General features: G+C 46.9%; 1 protein-coding gene across 1 annotated transcript in view; it reads right to left on the bottom strand.

Moving 5' to 3' along the window:
- stag2b (stromal antigen 2b) overlaps positions 1-19,061 on the bottom strand; it is a 42,652-nt gene that overhangs the window by 16,439 nt on the left and 7,152 nt on the right. The window contains exons 8-23 of the mRNA XM_036943310.1: positions 17,963-18,036; positions 17,721-17,844; positions 17,507-17,605; positions 17,163-17,242; positions 15,740-15,847; positions 13,964-14,075; positions 13,734-13,851; positions 13,552-13,655; positions 13,184-13,276; positions 13,005-13,094; positions 3,940-4,143; positions 2,231-2,301; positions 1,827-1,995; positions 1,559-1,651; positions 490-664; positions 92-231 (exon numbers count right to left, since the gene is read on the bottom strand). Coding sequence (XP_036799205.1) covers positions 92-231; positions 490-664; positions 1,559-1,651; positions 1,827-1,995; positions 2,231-2,301; positions 3,940-4,143; positions 13,005-13,094; positions 13,184-13,276; positions 13,552-13,655; positions 13,734-13,851; positions 13,964-14,075; positions 15,740-15,847; positions 17,163-17,242; positions 17,507-17,605; positions 17,721-17,844; positions 17,963-18,036 — 1,854 coding nt within the window. The remainder of the gene's footprint in view (positions 1-91; positions 232-489; positions 665-1,558; positions 1,652-1,826; positions 1,996-2,230; positions 2,302-3,939; positions 4,144-13,004; positions 13,095-13,183; positions 13,277-13,551; positions 13,656-13,733; positions 13,852-13,963; positions 14,076-15,739; positions 15,848-17,162; positions 17,243-17,506; positions 17,606-17,720; positions 17,845-17,962; positions 18,037-19,061) is intronic.

Raw genomic sequence — 19,061 nt, 5'->3', positions numbered from 1 at the left:
CCATGAGTTTAACAGTCAAATTGCCAGGGTTAGAGGTCCTTTCTAAAGAGCCTATTTCTCTGGTCTGTGTAAAGCGTTTCTCCATTCTCACCCTCATGTACTGCTTAAAGATGTCAGCGCCAGTGTTCATCTCTACTACGTTATAGATGATAAGTTTACAGTAGGCCGCCAGGAGGTTACGTCTCTTGTGAAGAGCTTCTATCTTCGCTGCCTCGTCATCCTGCTGGCCATCTGTAGATACAACATAACAGATAAACAGTTACACAGCCAGTCACAGAGCTCTTATCTAGAGGTAAAGCCGGGCACACACACACATCACAGGGCCAGACGGTAACGTCATTCACTTAGCAGGGTCTCCTTTGGCCATCGCTAACCAACAAGAGCTATTTTCAAGTGAAAATAAGCAACCTACTAGAAAAGACTGTAGCGGTATGTGTGTGGTTAGCAGTGTGTGTGGTTAGCAGTGTGTGTGGTTAGCAGTGTGTGTACCTGTGCTGCCGGTGTCATCGTCCTGGTCTATAAACACATGGTGCAGTATGAAGGACAGTAGTTCTGTCTGTAACGAGTCATCAGGACTGTAGACCAGCGGCTCCAGCTGCTCTCTGCCTCCTGAGACCATCTGATGACTAAAGACCAGCAACACATCACACAGGATGGTGAACGCCTGGTGGAAAGAGAGCAGATGGACTGTTGGTTATCAGTGGTCTGCCTCCCGATACCATCTGATGACTAAAGACCAGCAACACATCACACAGGATGGTGAACGCCTGGGAGAGAGAGAGAGGAGATGGACTGTTGGTTATCAGTGGTCTGCCTCCCGATACCATCTGATGACTAAAGACCAGCAACACATCACACAGGATGGTGAACGCCTGGGAGAGAGAGAGAGGAGATGGACTGTTGGTTATCAGTGGTCTGCCTCCTGAGACCATCTGATGACTAAAGACCAGCAACACATCACACAGGATGGTGAACACCTGGGAGAGAGAGAGAGGAGATGGACTGTTGGTTATTGGTGGTCTGCCTCCTGAGACCATCTGATGACTAAAGACCAGCAACACATCACACAGGATGGTGAACGCCTGGGAGAGAGAGAGGAGATGGACTGTTGGTTATCAGCGGTCTGCCTCCTGAGACCATCTGATGACTAAAGACCAGCAACACATCACACAGGATGGTGAACGCCTGGTGGAAAGAGAGCAGATGGACTGTTGGTTATCAGTGGTCTGCCTCCTGAGACCATCTGATGACTAAAGACCAGCAACACATCACACAGGATGGTGAACGCCTGGTGGAAAGAGAGCAGATGGACTGTTGGTTATCAGTGGTCTGCCTCCTGAGACCATCTGATGACTAAAGACCAGCAACACATCACACAGGATGGTGAACACCTGGGAGAGAGAGAGGAGATGGACTGTTGGTTATCAGCGGTCTGCCTCCTTGGTCACGTCTTCCTCATCTCAATAGGGTGGCACGGGGATTCTGGGAATTTCAGGTTTGAAAATAACCAGATTTAAAATCAGTAGGACGTGAATAGCTGCTACAGGACAGTCAGTACCTGTTCCTTGACGGTTGTGTTGACGTTGGTGAGGTAACGTTGACACATCAGACAGAACATCCGCATCTGTTTCCTCAGGCTCACCAGCTCCTCCTACAAAAACAGGATTACGTGATCAACACACATCCTCCGAGATTACATACAACACGAGTGAACCGTCAACAGATCTGCTGTGTAAACCTTCACTGGCTCCCCAATGCCATTTTTCTAGCTACCAGATAACACACAAATGAATGAGAAGGTTCTGAGCTGCCAGCCAGCTGCATACCTTTCTGTGGCTGCCCTCCGAGACCTTGGCCAAGTACCACAGGACAACGTAGTGGGTACACTGTAGAGCATGGACCACTATCTGCTCTGGCATGTCTCCGTTCTCAATGCCCGTGTTGAGCAACTTGAAGTTACTGCTGAACAGGTCCCACTGGGACAGGTCATGGGCACTGGGGGAAGAGAGTTAAGAACGTCAGGAGCCAGAGACAGAGGACAGCGAGAGAAGAGAGACAGCGAGGAGGGAGAGACAGACAGCGAGACAGACAGAGACAGCGAGGAGGGAGACACAGACAGCGAGAGAAGAGAGACAGCGAGGAGGGAGACACAGACAGCGAGAGAAGAGAGACAGCGAGGAGGGAGAGACAGACAGCGAGAGAAGAGACAGCGAGAGACAGAGTTCTTTACTTGTGGAATGCTGTGATTCTCTTGAGAGTAGACAGGACCTGGTAGGCATCATCATCATCAGGCTCCTCACCCTGAACACAGAGACAGACCAGTGTCAACCACACACAGAGACAGACCAGTGTCAACCACACACAGAGACAGACCAGTGTCAGAATCAACCACACGCAGAGACAGACCAGTGTCAGAGTCAACCACACGCAGAGACAGACCAGTGTCAGAGTCAACCACACGCAGAGACAGTCCAGTGTCAGAGTCAACCACACACAGAGACAGACCAGTGTCAGTATCAACCACACAGACAGACAGACCAGTGTCAACCACACACAGAGACAGACCAGTGTCAGAGTCAACCACACGCAGAGACAGACCAGTGTCAGAGTCAACCACACGCAGAGACAGACCAGTGTCAGAGTCAACCACACGCAGAGACAGACCAGTGTCAGTATCAACCACACACAGAGACAGACCAGTGTCAATATCAACCACACGCAGAGACAGACCAGTGTCAGAGTCAACCACACACAGAGAGACCAGTGTCAGTATCAACCACACAGACAGACCAGTGTCAGTATCAACCACAGAGACAGACCAGTGTCAGAATCAACCACACACACAGAGACAGACCAGTGTCAGAATCAACCACACACAGAGACAGACCAGTGTCAGAATCAACCACACGCAGAGACACACCAGTGTCAGAATCAACCACACACACAGAGACAGACCAGTGTCAGTATCAACCACACAGACAGAGACAGACCAGTGTCAGTATCAACCACACAGACCAGTGTCAGTATCAACCACAGACAGAGACAGACCAGTGTCAGTATCAACCACACAGACAGAGACAGACCAGTGTCAGTATCAATCACACACAGAGACAGACCAGTGTCAGTATCAATCACACACAGAGACAGACCAGTGTCAGTATCAACCACACACAGAGACAGACCAGTGTCAGTATCAACCACACACAGAGACAGACCAGTGTCAGTATCAACCACACACAGAGACAGACCAGTGTCAGTATCAACCACACACAGAGACAGACCAGTGTCAGTGTCAGTATCAACCACACATAGAGACACACCAGTGTCAGTATCAACCACACACACAAAGACAGACCAGTGTCAGTATCAACCACACAGACAGAGAGACCAGTGTCAGTATCAACCACACACAGAGACACACCAGTGTCAGTATCAACCACACAGACAGAGACACACCAGTGTCAGTATCAACCACACAGACAGAGACACACCAGTGTCAGTATCAACCACACACAAACTGGTCCACTCCCCCTAATTTATGTAAAATGAAGACTGGTGGTAGAAAGTCCCTCTGGCCCAAACAGCTTTCTCACTTTGAGCGCTCTCCTCCAATCCCCTCTCACCCCCTGTAGGCAGTCCTTTAGCTGTCTGTTGATTGTGCACCGGTTCACTCTCCCATTCCCTCATCCCTCCCCCTCTCACCCCTTGTAGGCAGTCCTTTAGCTGTCTGTTGATTGTGCACCGGTTCACTCTCCCATTCCCTCATCCCTCCCCCTCTCACCCCCTGTAGGCAGTCCTTTAGCTGTCTGTTGATTGTGCACCGGTTCACTCTCCCATTCCCTCATCCCTCCCCCTCTCACCCCCTGTAGGCAGTCCTTTAACTGTCTGTTGATTGTGCACCGGTTCACTCTCCCATTCCCTCATCACTCCCCCTCTCACCTCTTGTAAGAAGTCTTCCAGCAGTCTGTTGAATTTGTCCACCATTTCATCCAGAAGCTGTGACCTGGCGATGTCCACTCTGTTAAAGATGGTGAACTCCTCGTTACAGAGAGCGTGGTAGGTCTTCGAGCATGCCTCCAGCACCTCTGTGTCTGTGTGTTTCTCCACGATCTCCCTGATCTGACGCAGCAACGCCTCCAAGTGCTAGAAGAAGACGGAGGGAGTCGGGAAATATGTTTTAGAGACGTCTTGCAGTGTTATGCATTTGATATTTCACAGCTGTCATTGTACTGCACAGTGCTTTGAATTAGACTACAGTGTAGGGTCGGGGGTAGAGTTTGAATTAGACTAGTGTAGGGTCGGGGGTTAGAGTTTGAATTAGACTACAGTGTAGGGTCGGGGATAGAGTTTGAATTAGACTACAGTGTTGGGGTCGGGGGTTAGAGTTTGAATTAGACTACAGTGTTGGGTCGGGGATAGAGTTTGAATTAGACTAGTGTAGGGTCGGGGGTTAGAGATTGAATTAGACTACAGTGTAGGGTCGGGGGTTAGAGATTGAATTAGACTACAGTGTAGGGTCGGGGGTTAGAGTTTGAATTAGACTACAGTGTAGGGTCGGGGGTAGAGTTTGAATTAGACTACAGTGTAGGGTCGGGGTTAGAGTTTGAATTAGACTAGTGTTGGGTCGGGGGTAGAGTTTGAATTAGACTACAGTGTAGGGTCGGGGGTTAGAGTTTGAATTAGACTACAGTGTAGGGTCGGGGGTTAGAGATTGAATTAGACTACAGTGTAGGGTCGGGGGTTAGAGATTGAATTAGACTACAGTGTAGGGTCGGGGGTAGAGTTTGAATTAGACTAGTGTTGCGTCGGGGTTAGAGTTTGAATTAGACTACAGTGTTGGGTCGGGGGTAGAGTTTGAATTAGACTACAGTGTAGGGTCGGGGGTAGAGTTTGAATTAGACTAGTGTTGGGTCGGGGGTAGAGTTTGAATTAGACTAGTGTAGGGTCGGGGGTAGAGTTTGAATTAGACTAAAGTGTAGGGTCGGGGATAGAGTTTGAATTAGACTAGTGTAGGGTCGGGGGTAGAGTTTGAATTAGACTAGTGTAGGGTCGGGGGGTAGAGTTTGAATTAGACTAGTGTAGGGTCGGGGGTAGAGTTTGAATTAGACTACAGTGTAGGGTCGGGGTTAGAGTTTGAATTAGACTAGTGTTGGGTCGGGGGTAGAGTTTGAATTAGACTACAGTGTAGGGTCGGGGGTTAGAGTTTGAATTAGACTACAGTGTAGGGTCGGGGGTTAGAGATTGAATTAGACTACAGTGTAGGGTCGGGGGTTAGAGATTGAATTAGACTACAGTGTAGGGTCGGGGATAGAGTTTGAATTAGACTACAGTGTAGGGTCGGGGGTTAGAGATTGAATTAGACTACAGTGCAGGGTCGGGGGTTAGAGATTGAATTAGACTACAGTGTAGGGTCGGGGGGTAGAGTTTGAATTAGACTACAGTGTAGGGTCGGGGATAGACTTTGAATTAGACTAGTGTAGGGTCGGGGGTTAGAGATTGAATTAGACTACAGTGTAGGGTCGGGGGTTAGAGATTGAATTAGACTACAGTGTAGGGTCGGGGGTTAGAGATTGAATTAGACGACAGTGTAGGGTCGGGGGTTAGAGATTGAATTAGACTACAGTGTAGGGTCGGGGGTTAGAGATTGAATTAGACTACAGTGTAGGGTCAGGGGTAGAGTTTGAATTAGACTACAGTGTAGGGTCGGGGTTAGAGTTTGAATTAGACTAGTGTTGGGTCGGGGGTAGAGTTTGAATTAGACTACAGTGTAGGGTCGGGGGTTAGAGATTGAATTAGACTACAGTGTAGGGTCGGGGGTTAGAGATTGAATTAGACTACAGTGTAGGGTCGGGGATAGAGTTTGAATTAGACTACAGTGTAGGGTCGGGGGTTAGAGATTGAATTAGACTACAGTGTAGGGTCGGGGGTTAGAGTTTGAATTAGACTAGTGTTGGGTCGGGGGTTAGAGTTTGAATTAGACTAGTGTTGGGTCGGGGGTAGAGTTTGAATTAGACAAGTGTAGGGTCGGGGGTAGAGTTTGAATTAGACTAGTGTAGGGTCGGGGGTAGAGTTTGAATTAGACTACAGTGTAGGGTCGGGGGTTAGAGATTGAATTAGACTACAGTGTAGGGTCGGGGGTTAGAGATTGAATTAGACTACAGTGTAGGGTCGGGGATAGAGTTTGAATTAGACTAGTGTAGGGTCGGGGGTTAGAGATTGAATTAGACTACAGTGTAGGGTCGGGGGTTAGAGATTGAATTAGACTACAGTGTAGGGTCGGGGGTTAGAGATTGAATTAGACTACAGTGTAGGGTCGGGGGTTAGAGATTGAATTAGACTACAGTGTAGGGTCGGGGGTTAGAGTTTGAATTAGACTAGTGTTGGGTCGGGGGTTAGAGTTTGAATTAGACTAGTGTTGGGTCGGGGGTTAGAGTTTGAATTAGACTACAGTGTAGGGTCGGGGGTTAGAGTTTGAATTAGACTAGTGTTGGGTCGGGGGTTAGAGTTTGAATTAGACTAGTGTTGGGTCGGGGGTTAGAGTTTGAATTAGACTACAGTGTAGGGTCGGGGGTAGAGTTTGAATTAGACTACAGTGTTGGGTCGGGGGTTAGAGTTTGAATTAGACTAGTGTTGGGTCGGGGGTTAGAGTTTGAATTAGACTAGTGTTGGGTCGGGGGTTAGAGTTTGAATTAGACTACAGTGTAGGGTCGGGGGTAGAGTTTGAATTAGACTACAGTGTAGGGTCGGGGGTTAGAGTTTGAATTAGACTACAGTGTAGGGTCGGGGGTAGAGTTTGAATTAGACTACAGTGTTGGGTCGGGGGTAGAGTTTGAATTAGACTACAGTGTAGGGTCGGGGTTAGAGTTTGAATTAGACTAGTGTTGGGTCAGGGGTTAGAGTTTGAATTAGACTACAGTGTAGGGTCGGGGTTAGAGTTTGAATTAGACTAGTGTTGGGTCAGGGGTTAGAGTTTGAATTAGACTACAGTGTAGGGTCGGGGTTAGAGTTTGAATTAGACTAGTGTTGGGTCAGGGGTTAGAGTTTGAATTAGACTACAGTGTAGGGTCGGGGTTAGAGTTTGAATTAGACTAGTGTTGGGTCAGGGGTTAGAGTTTGAATTAGACTAGTGTAGGGTCGGGGGTAGAGTTTGAATTAGACTACAGTGTAGGGTCGGGGGTTAGAGTTTGAATTAGACTAGTGTTGGGTCGGGGGTTAGAGTTTGAATTAGACTAGTGTTGGGTCGGGGGTAGAGTTTGAATTAGACAAGTGTAGGGTCGGGGGTAGAGTTTGAATTAGACTAGTGTAGGGTCGGGGGTAGAGTTTGAATTAGACTACAGTGTAGGGTCGGGGGTAGAGTTTGAATTAGACTAGTGTAGGGTCGGGGGTAGAGTTTGAATTAGACAAGTGTAGGGTCGGGGGTAGAGTTTGAATTAGACAAGTGTAGGGTCGGGGGTAGAGTTTGAATTAGACTACAGTGTAGGGTCGGGGGTAGAGTTTGAATTAGACTAGTGTAGGGTCGGGGGTAGAGTTTGAATTAGACAAGTGTAGGGTCGGGGGTAGAGTTTGAATTAGACAAGTGTAGGGTCGGGGGTAGAGTTTGAATTAGACTAGTGTAGGGTCGGGGGTAGAGTTTGAATTAGACTAGTGTAGGGTCGGGGGTAGAGTTTGAATTAGACTACAGTGTTGGGTCGGGATAGAGTTTGAATTAGACTACAGTGTAGGGTCGGGGGTTAGAGTTTGAATTAGACTACAGTGTAGGGTCGGGGATAGAGTTTGAATTAGACTACAGTGTAGGGTCGGGGATAGAGTTTGAATTAGACTACAGTGTAGGGTCGGGGGGTAGAGTTTGAATTAGACTAGTGTAGGGTCAGGGGTTAGAGTTTGAATTAGACTAGTGTAGGGTCGGGGATAGAGTTTGAATTAGACTAGTGTTGGGTCGGGGTTAGAGTTTGAATTAGACTACAGTGTTGGGTCGGGGGTAGAGTTTGAATTAGACTAGTGTAGGGTCAGGGGTTAGAGTTTGAATTAGACTAGTGTAGGGTCGGGGATAGAGTTTGAATTAGACTACAGTGTAGGGTCGGGGGGTAGAGTTTGAATTAGACTAGTGTAGGGTCGGGGGTAGAGTTTGAATTAGACTAGTGTAGGGTCGGGGGTAGAGTTTGAATTAGACTACAGTGTTGGGTCGGGGGTTAGAGTTTGAATTAGACTAGTGTAGGGTCGGGGGTAGAGTTTGAATTAGACTACAGTGTAGGGTCGGGGGTAGAGTTTGAATTAGACTACAGTGTAGGGTCGGGGGTTAGAGTTTGAATTAGACTACAGTGTAGGGTCGGGGATAGAGTTTGAATTAGACTAGTGTAGGGTCGGGGGGTAGAGTTTGAATTAGACTAGTGTAGGGTCGGGGGTAGAGTTTGAATTAGACTAAAGTGTAGGGTCGGGGGTAGAGTTTGAATTAGACTACAGTGTAGGGTCGGGGGTTAGAGTTTGAATTAGACTACAGTGTAGGGTCGGGGGTAGAGTTTGAATTAGACTACAGTGTAGGGTCGGGGGTAGAGTTTGAATTAGACTAGTGTAGGGTCGGGGGTAGAGTTTGAATTAGACTACAGTGTAGGGTCGGGGGGTAGAGTTTGAATTAGACTAGTGTAGGGTCGGGGGTTAGAGTTTGAATTAGACTACAGTGTAGGGTCGGGGGTAGAGTTTGAATTAGACTCCAGTGCAGGGTCGGGGGTTAGAGTTTGAATTAGACTAGTGTAGGGTCGGGGATAGAGTTTGAATTAGACTACAGTGTAGGGTCGGGGGGTAGAGTTTGAATTAGACTAGTGTTGGGTCGGGGGTAGAGTTTGAATTAGACTATTGTAGGGTCGGGGATAGAGTTTGAATTAGACTACAGTGTAGGGTCGGGGTTAGAGTTTGAATTAGACTAGTGTTGGGTCGGGGGTAGAGTTTGAATTAGACTAGTGTTGGGTCGGGGGTAGAGTTTGAATTAGACTAGTGTTGGGTCGGGGGTAGAGTTTGAATTTGACTAGTGTTGGGTCGGGGTTAGAGTTTGAATTAGACTAGTGTAGGGTCGGGGGTAGAGTTTGAATTAGACTAGTGTTGGGTCGGGGGTTAGAGTTTGAATTAGACTAGTGTAGGGTCGGGGGTAGAGTTTGAATTAGACTACAGTGTAGGGTCGGGGGGTAGAGTTTGAATTAGACTAGTGTAGGGTCGGGGGTAGAGTTTGAATTAGACTACAGTGTAGGGTCGGGGGGTAGAGTTTGAATTAGACTACAGTGTAGGGTCGGGGATAGAGTTTGAATTAGACTAGTGTTGGGTCGGGGGTAGAGTTTGAATTAGACTACAGTGTAGGGTCGGGGGTTAGAGTTTGAATTAGACTACAGTGTAGGGTCGGGGATAGAGTTTGAATTAGACTACAGTGTAGGGTCGGGGGTTAGAGATTGAATTAGACTACAGTGTAGGGTCGGGGGTTAGAGATTGAATTAGACTACAGTGTAGGGTCGGGGATAGAGTTTGAATTAGACTAGTGTTGGGTCGGGGGTAGAGTTTGAATTAGACTACAGTGTAGGGTCGGGGGTTAGAGTTTGAATTAGACTACAGTGTAGGGTCGGGGATAGAGTTTGAATTAGACTACAGTGTAGGGTCGGGGGTTAGAGATTGAATTAGACTACAGTGTAGGGTCGGGGGTTAGAGATTGAATTAGACTACAGTGTAGGGTCGGGGGTTAGAGTTTGAATTAGACTAGTGTAGGGTCGGGGGTTAGAGTTTGAATTAGACTAGTGTAGGGTCGGGGGTAGAGTTTGAATTAGACTAGTTTAGGGTCGGGGGTAGAGTTTGAATTAGACTACAGTGTAGGGTCGGGGGGTAGAGTTTGAATTAGACTAGTGTAGGGTCGGGGGTAGAGTTTGAATTAGACTAGTGTAGGGTCGGGGGTAGAGTTTGAATTAGACTACAGTGTTGGGTCGGGGGTTAGAGTTTGAATTAGACTAGTGTAGGGTCGGGGATAGAGTTTGAATTAGACTACAGTGTAGGGTCGGGGTTAGAGTTTGAATTAGACTAGTGTTGGGTCGGGGGTAGAGTTTGAATTAGACTAGTGTTGGGTCGGGGGTAGAGTTTGAATTAGACTAGTGTTGGGTCGGGGGTAGAGTTTGAATTAGACTAGTGTTGGGTCGGGGTTAGAGTTTGAATTAGACTAGTGTAGGGTCGGGGGTAGAGTTTGAATTAGACTAGTGTAGGGTCGGGGGTAGAGTTTGAATTAGACTACAGTGTAGGGTCGGGGGGTAGAGTTTGAATTAGACTAGTGTAGGGTCGGGGGTAGAGTTTGAATTAGACTACAGTGTAGGGTCGGGGGGTAGAGTTTGAATTAGACTAGTTTAGGGTCGGGGGTAGAGTTTGAATTAGACTACAGTGTAGGGTCGGGGGTTAGAGTTTGAATTAGACTACAGTGTAGGGTCGGGGATAGAGTTTGAATTAGACTACAGTGTAGGGTCGGGGGTTAGAGATTGAATTAGACTACAGTGTAGGGTCGGGGGTTAGAGATTGAATTAGACTACAGTGTAGGGTCGGGGGTTAGAGATTGAATTAGACTACAGTGTAGGGTCGGGGGTTAGAGATTGAATTAGACTACAGTGTAGGGTCGGGGGTTAGAGTTTGAATTAGACTACAGTGTAGGGTCGGGGGTTAGAGTTTGAATTAGACTACAGTGTAGGGTCGGGAGTTAGAGATTGAATTAGACTACAGTGTAGGGTCGGGGGTTAGAGATTGAATTAGACTACAGTGTAGGGTCGGGGGATAGAGTTTGAATTAGACTACAGTGTAGGGTCGGGGATAGAGTTTGAATTAGACTACAGTGTAGGGTCGGGGGGTAGAGTTTGAATTAGACTACAGTGTAGGGTCGGGGATAGAGTTTGAATTAGACTACAGTGTAGGGTCGGGGGGTAGAGTTTGAATTAGACTACAGTGTAGGGTCGGGGGTAGAGTTTGAATTAGACTAGTGTAGGGTCGGGGGTAGAGTTTGAATTAGACTACAGTGTAGGGTCGGGGGGTAGAGTTTGAATTAGACTAGTGTAGGGTCGGGGGTAGAGTTTGAATTAGACTAGTGTAGGGTGGGGGGTAGAGTTTGAATTAGACTACAGTGTAGGGTCGGGGATAGAGTTTGAATTAGACTAGTGTTGGGTCGGGGGTAGAGTTTGAATTAGACTACAGTGTAGGGTCGGGGGTTAGAGTTTGAATTAGACTAGTGTTGGGTCGGGGGTAGAGTTTGAATTAGACTAGTGTAGGGTCGGGGGTAGAGTTTGAATTAGACTAAAGTGTAGGGTCGGGGATAGAGTTTGAATTAGACTAGTGTAGGGTCGGGGATAGAGTTTGAATTAGACTACAGTGTAGGGTCGGGGGGTAGAGTTTGAATTAGACTAGTGTAGGGTCGAGGATAGAGTTTGAATTAGACTACAGTGTAGGGTCGGGGGTAGAGTTTGAATTAGACTACAGTGTAGGGTCGGGGGTAGAGTTTGAATTAGACTAGTGTAGGGTCGGGGGTAGTGTTTGAATTAGACTACAGTGTAGGGTCGGGGGTTAGAGTTTGAATTAGACTAGTGTTGGGTCGGGGGTAGAGTTTGAATTAGACTACAGTGTAGGGTCGGGGGGTAGAGTTTGAATTAGACTACAGTGTTGGGTCGGGGGTTAGAGTTTGAATTAGACTAGTGTTGGGTCGGGGGTAGAGTTTGAATTAGACTACAGTGTAGGGTCGGGGATAGAGTTTGAATTAGACTACAGTGTAGGGTCGGGGATAGAGTTTGAATTAGACTACAGTGTAGGGTCGGGGGGTAGAGTTTGAATTAGACTACAGTGTAGGGTCGGGGATAGAGTTTGAATTAGACTACAGTGTAGGGTCGGGGGGTAGAGTTTGAATTAGACTACAGTGTAGGGTCGGGGGGTAGAGTTTGAATTAGACTACAGTGTAGGGTCGGGGTTAGAGTTTGAATTAGACTACAGTGTTGGGTCGGGGGTAGAGTTTGAATTAGACTACAGTGTAGGGTCGGGGGTTAGAGTTTGAATTAGACTAGTGTAGGGTCGGGGGTAGAGTTTGAATTAGACTACAGTGTAGTGTCGGGGGGTAGAGTTTGAATTAGACTAGTGTAGGGTCGGGGGGTAGAGTTTGAATTAGACTAGTGTTGGGTCAGGGGTTAGAGTTTGAATTAGACTAGTGTTGGGTCGGGGTTAGAGTTTGAATTAGACTAGTGTTGGGTCGGGGATAGAGTTTGAATTAGACTACAGTGTAGGGTCGGGGGTTAGAGTTTGAATTAGACTACAGTGTAGGGTCGGGGGTTAGAGTTTGAATTAGACTAGTGTAGGGTCGGGGATAGAGTTTGAATTAGACTACAGTGTAGTGTCGGGGGGTAGAGTTTGAATTAGACTAGTGTTGGGTCAGGGGTTAGAGTTTGAATTAGACTAGTGTTGGGTCGGGGTTAGAGTTTGAATTAGACTACAGTGTTGGGTCGGGGGTAGAGTTTGAATTAGACTACAGTGTAGGGTCGGGGGTTAGAGTTTGAATTAGACTAGTGTAGGGTCAGGGGTTAGAGTTTGAATTAGACTAGTGTTGGGTCGGGGATAGAGTTTGAATTAGACTACAGTGTAGGGTCGGGGGTTAGAGTTTGAATTAGACTATTGTAGGGTCGGGGGTAGAGTTTGAATTAGACTACAGTGTAGGGTCGGGGATAGAGTTTGAATTAGACTACAGTGTAGGGTCGGGGGTAGAGTTTGAATTAGACTACAGTGTAGGGTCGGGGATAGAGTTTGAATTAGACTACAGTGTAGGGTCGGGGATAGAGATTGAATTAGACTACAGTGTAGGGTCGGGGGTTAGAGTTTGAATTAGACTCCAGTGCAGGGTCGGGGGGTAGAGTTTGAATTAGACTAGTGTTGGGTCGGGGGGTAGAGTTTGAATTAGACTACAGTGTAGGGTCGGGGGTTAGAGTTTGAATTAGACTACAGTGTAGGGTCGGGGGTTAGACCTTCTCTAGTCGCCCTGTGGTGTAGATATCCAGGTCAAAGAACTGAGGGAGCTGCAGCAGGTTGGTCACCTTCTCTGTATCTATGGAGTACTGAAACAAAGAGAGGCAGCACACTCACACACAGTACTACATGCAGGGGACACACGTTTATTAGAGAGGGTGAAGGTGTAGTGTCCTACCTTGGCCAGCAGAGGGGGTAATGTCACAGCAAACAGCTCTGTCATTCTGGTCCTGTCATCTAGCTGGGTCTTCTTCTCCTTCGCTGTCATCACCTGGCGGGAGAACAAACACCATTGTAAATACAACCCATGTTTATTTATTTTCCCTTTTGAACATAGTAACAAAACTTGACATAATATGATATTTGAAATGTCTTTATTCTTTTGAAACTCGTGAGTGTGATGTTTACTGTTCATTTTTTTAAAATTATTGTTTATCATCTATTTCGCTTGCTTTGGCAATATAAACATACGTTTCCCATGCCAATGAAGCCCATTGACTTGAGAAACAGAGAGAGTTCCCTTTTCTGACCAGTCTAGTGTCTTACCCTCTTCCCAGTTCCGCGGCCTACGGGCGGGTGGCACTCTGCTGCCTGGCGCACCGTACACAGCATTATCTCTATGAGAGCCGTCTCCTGTCTGTCTGTCAGGGCTACACACACCAGATATATTAGAGACAAGGTATAGAGGTTATGGGTCAAAGGTCAAGTATAGAGGTCAGAGGTCATACCTTCCTCCCCCGGCACAGGGTCGTCCAGTAGCAGGCTGGTCATACACTCCCAGTCCTTCAGTAGGTCTGCTCCACTCTCCCACAGAGAGTCCACCAGGTACGCAGCGTGCTCATGGAGCTGGAATATATACGGGAGAGATAAGCAGGGGCAGGGTATTTCTCCCAGTGAGTCTTGTAAGTATACAGCATGTTCATGGAGGTAGAGACAGGGTCAGAGACCGTGTGTGTACCTCGCTCTCCAGGAAGAAGAAAACAGTAGTTTTGATGAGGTTGGCATTGGGGCTTTGTCTTCCTCTCCTCTTGGGGGCGCCCTCCTCTTCTGGCTCCCGCGTACTGAACAGTCTGGAGAGCATAGTCACGAGTATTAGATTTAGAAAACAATATCAAATTACCCTAAATATACAAAAGTATGTGGACACCCCTTCAAATGAGTGGATTTGGCTATTTCAGCAACACCCGTTACTGACAGGTGTATAAAAATCAGGCACGTTGCCATGCAATCTCCATAGACAAACTTTAGCAGTAGAATGGCCTTACTGAAGAGCTCAGTGACCTTCAATGTGGCACCATCAAGAAGTCAGTTAAATCAATTTCTAGCCCTGCCCCAGTCAACTGTAAGTTGTGTTATTGTGAAGTGGGAACTTCTAGGAGCAACAACGGCTCAGCAGCGAAGTGGTAGGCCACACAAGCTCACAGAACGGGACTGCTGAGTACTGAAGTGCGTAAAAATCTGTCCTTGTTTGCAACTCACTACTGAGCTCCAAACGGCCTCTGAAAGCAACTTCAGCACAAGAACTGTTCATCGAGAGACTCATGAAATGGGTTTCCATGGCCGAGCAGCCACACACAAGCCTAAGATCACCATGCGCGACGCCAAGCATATGGATGGTTGTAAAGATGGGGAGAGGTCTGTCCATAATAACGAGATGCTTTGCTGCAGGCTCTAGTTTTGTCTTATCTTGATTATGGTCCAGTCATGTGGAAGAGTGCTGCAAGGAAAGACCTAGTTAAACTACAACTTGCCCAGAACAGAGCAGCATGTCTTGCTCTTCATTGTAAACAGAGGGCTGATAGAAATACTATGCATGTGAGTCTCTCTTGGTTAAGAGTTGAGGAGAGACTGACTGCATCACTTCTTTTTATAAGAAACAATGTGTGGAAAAACCCAAATTGTTTGCATAGTGAACTTACACACACTTCCTCCACCAGACATGCCACCAGTCCCCAAATCCAGATCAAATTCAACTAAATGTACAGTATTATATAGAGCCATGTAACTCCTATCTCATATTGCTCAAATCAACAGCAAATCCGGTTTCAAAAAACAGATAAAGCAACACCTCACGGTGGGAAGAACTTGACTGGCCTACAGAGCCCCCTGACCTCAACTCCATCGAACACTTTTGGGATAAATTGGAACGACCTCACCAATGCACTTGTGGCTGAATGGAAGCAAGTCCCCGCAGCAATGTTCCAACATCTAGTGGAAAACCTTCCCAGAAGAGTGGAGACTGTTAAAGCAGTAAAGGGGGGACCAACTCCATATTAATGCCCATGATTTTGGAATGAGATGTTTGACGAGCAGGTGTCCACATACTTTTGGTCATGTAGTGTATATAAACCTCACTTCTAGGCACTAGCCCAGCCTAAATAAAACAGACATGGAATGTGTCCACGCCAGAAAACCATATCCCAGATCTACCAACCTCAAGTTCCTACTCTCTCCTTCTCCTCGCACCCCCTTTCTCCTCCTGCCTGCCCCTCTCTTTCTCTACCCCATCCACCTTCCTCTCTTCAGCTCTGCTCCCTCTATCTCTCGCTGTTCCAGGGAAGAAACCAGACATGGGGTTTTAGCATCACATTTTACATTTTGCAGGACGATCTCTTGTACTGCACCATCTTGTTTTCCAGAGTGTTTTGATTGATTGATAGGACTTAAGAGAAAATAAATACACGATAGAAGAACGTGTGACAACAGATTAAATAAAACATTTAATAAATCCTACTTCTTGAAGAGGAACTCCCCGGCTGCTATGGCGACCGGTCGGTGGGCGGAGTAGACCAGGTGATAGACGCTCTCACAGTCCTCCGGGCTCAGTACCTCATCTGTACTACTGTAATACACACACAATACATACAGTCCTCCAGGCTCAGTACCTCATCTGTACTACTGTAATACACACACCATACATACAGTCCCCCGGGCTCAGTATCTCATCTGTAATACACACACCATACATACAGTCCCCCAGGCTCAGTATCTCATCTGTACTACTGTAATACACACACCATACATACAGTCCCCCGGGCTCAGTATCTCATCTGTACTACTGTACTACACACACCATACACACAGTCCCCCAGGCTCAGTACCTCATCTGTACTACTGTACTACACACACCATACATACAGTCCCCCGGGCTCAGTACCTCATCTGTACTACTGTAATACACACACCATACATACAGTCCCCCAGGCTCAGTATCTCATCTGTACTACACACACCATACATACAGTCCCCCAGGCTCAGTATCTCATCTGTACTACTGTAATACACACACCATACATACAGTCCCCCAGGCTCAGTATCTCATCTGTACTACTGTAATACACACAGTCCCCCAGGCTCAGTATCTCATCTGTACTACACACACCATACATACAGTCCCCCAGGCTCAGTACCTCATCTGTACTACACACACCATACATACAGTCCCCCAGGCTCAGTATCTCATCTGTACTACTGTAATACACACAGTCCCCCAGGCTCAGTATCTCATCTGTACTACTGTAATACACACAGTCCCCCAGCCTCAGTATCTCATCTGTACTACTGTAATACACACACCATACATACAGTCCCCCGGGCTCAGTATCTCATCTGTAATACACACACCATACATACAGTCCCCCGGGCTCAGTATCTCATCTGTAATACACACACCATATACACAGTCCCCCAGGCTCAGTATCTCATCTGTACTACTGTAATACACACAGTCCCCCAGGCTCAGTATCTCACCTGTACTACTGTAATACACACACCATACATACAGTCCCCCAGGCTCAGTACCTCATCTGTACTACACACACCATACATACAGTCCCCCGGGCTCAGTATCTCATCTGTACTACTGTAATACACACACAATACATACAGTCCCCCAGGCTCAGTATCTCATCTGTACTACTGTACTACACAAACCATACATACAGTCCCCCAGGCTCAGTAACTCATCTGTACTACACACACCATACACACAGTCCCCCAGGCTCAGTATCTCATCTGTCCCCCAGGCTCAGTATCTCATCTGTACTACTGTAATACACACAGTCCCCCAGGCTCAGTATCTCATCTGGACTACTGTAATACACACAGTATAGATTAAACACAAATTAAACACTGAAAGCTGGACTGTAGCAACTTACTGTAGTACCAGAGTGAGCAGTTTAATTGCTTGTACTGCGACATCGTACTCCTTGTCTAGAGTCATGGAGACGATGCGGTCCTGTGAAGAGAGGAAATGAATGACAAACATTTCAGATTTAGCTGAAATACTTCTACTCAAAATCAACAGGTGATAGTAGTGGTTCAGGCAGGAAAGACCTCTACTCAAAACCGCTGTGGCCACCCATATGAAAACTCATGAACGTAATACTTACTGTAAGCCCTGTTGGATAAAATAGTCTGCTAAATGGCATTTGTTATGAAAATTGAGCCTTGAGGCAACTAGTTGTAGTGTGGTCATGTGTCCACCAGGTGGCGCTCTGACCTTGAAGCGGCTGGTGAACAGCTCCAGTCGGGTGTTCAGTTCTCTGTTGTAGTAGAGACCCTGCAGCGCTGTCAAACATTTCAGACGTACCTCGCCTTGCTACACACACACACACACACACACACGTTAGAATTACACACAAACTCGTTAGAAGTGCACACACTCCTAACTCAAACACAACACCTTGCTGACAAGCATGCGCACTCTCCCTCACCTTGTCGTGCATGGTCCAGCCTACGTATTTCAGGTAGCTGTCGTTGAGGAAGGCATCACTGTACAGCTTCATCCACATTCCTATCTCCTCTATAGTGATAGCTCTGATCTCTGCTATGGCATCACTGTAACACAACACACAACCTTCATCATACTTTTTCCCTCTGTATAGAGGGTATCTCAAATGAAATCCATCCCATTTATGATCATTACTATGATGAGAACAATGGACAGGCCACGTACCGATATCGGTGTACAAACACACCCTTGAATATAGCATTCATCATGTTTTCAATTTCGTCCTGATTTTCTTGAAGCTGAAATTAGAACAAGAAATCAGTAAGATACAATTTTGATCAGGGTTCATCAGGCTGAACTTCAAGATAACCAAACATTACAGAGAGATAGCTAGTATAGTTATGAAGGCACCGAGGTGTATAATTACAGTGTTTCATGTTGTTCTGGTGGGGTTGTATTAGTAGGAGACAGCAGTGTTTCGTGTTGTTCTGGTGGGGTTGTATTAGTAGTAGGAGACAGCAGTGTTTCATGTTGTTCTGGTAGGGTTGTATTAGTAGTAGGAGACAGCAGTGTTTCATGTTGTTCTGGTAGGGTTGTATTAGTAGTAGGAGACAGCAGTGTTTCATGTTGTTCTGGTAGGGTTGTATTAGTAGTAGGAGACAGCAGTGTTTCATGTTGTTCTGGTAGGGTTGTATTAGTAGTAGGAGACAGCAGTGTTTCATGTTGTTCTGGTAGGGTTGTATTAGTAGGAGACAGCAGTGTTTCATGTTGTTCTGGTGGGGTTGTGTTAGTAGGAGACAGCAGTGTTTCATGTTGTTCTGGTGGGGTTGTGTTAGTAGGAGACAGCAGTGTTTCATGTTGTTCTGGTGGGGTTGTGTTAGTAGGAGACAGCAGTGTTTTGTGTTCTGGTGGGGTCGCAGTAGAATGATCGGGCAGATGGAAGCCCAGTGGGACATAGTGTTATGTAAACTAGGACACAGCCATTGATGCCAGCTCAACCACAGGGCCTAGTAGAACCCTTTAACTCTGTCTGACTGCAGGCTAACTGACTGGTTATGCTCCTACAGCATGTCTTCAAGCATCCTCATCTCTAAATGTAATACATCGTCTGATTGAAAAACAACCCTCACGAAGCTCCTGCACCTGGGTAACTTGTCTGTGCAGCGAGGGTGTTTTAGAAAGCACATTCTGAGAGGCAGCGAGAGCAGACAACGTGGAAGGAAAAGGTGAGCCAAACTAATCTTAAACCAAAGGCCCAAGAAGCCTTACCCAGTTCCCCAACCCTTAACCCAGGAGGAGCCGAACTCTGACCTCATCCCGCTCA

This window comes from Oncorhynchus mykiss, chromosome 14 (genome assembly GCF_013265735.2).
Source record: "Oncorhynchus mykiss isolate Arlee chromosome 14, USDA_OmykA_1.1, whole genome shotgun sequence".
Lineage (NCBI taxonomy): Eukaryota > Metazoa > Chordata > Actinopteri > Salmoniformes > Salmonidae > Oncorhynchus > Oncorhynchus mykiss.
Note: the sequence above shows the minus strand (reverse complement) of the source record. Positions and strands in the feature narration are given on the sequence as shown.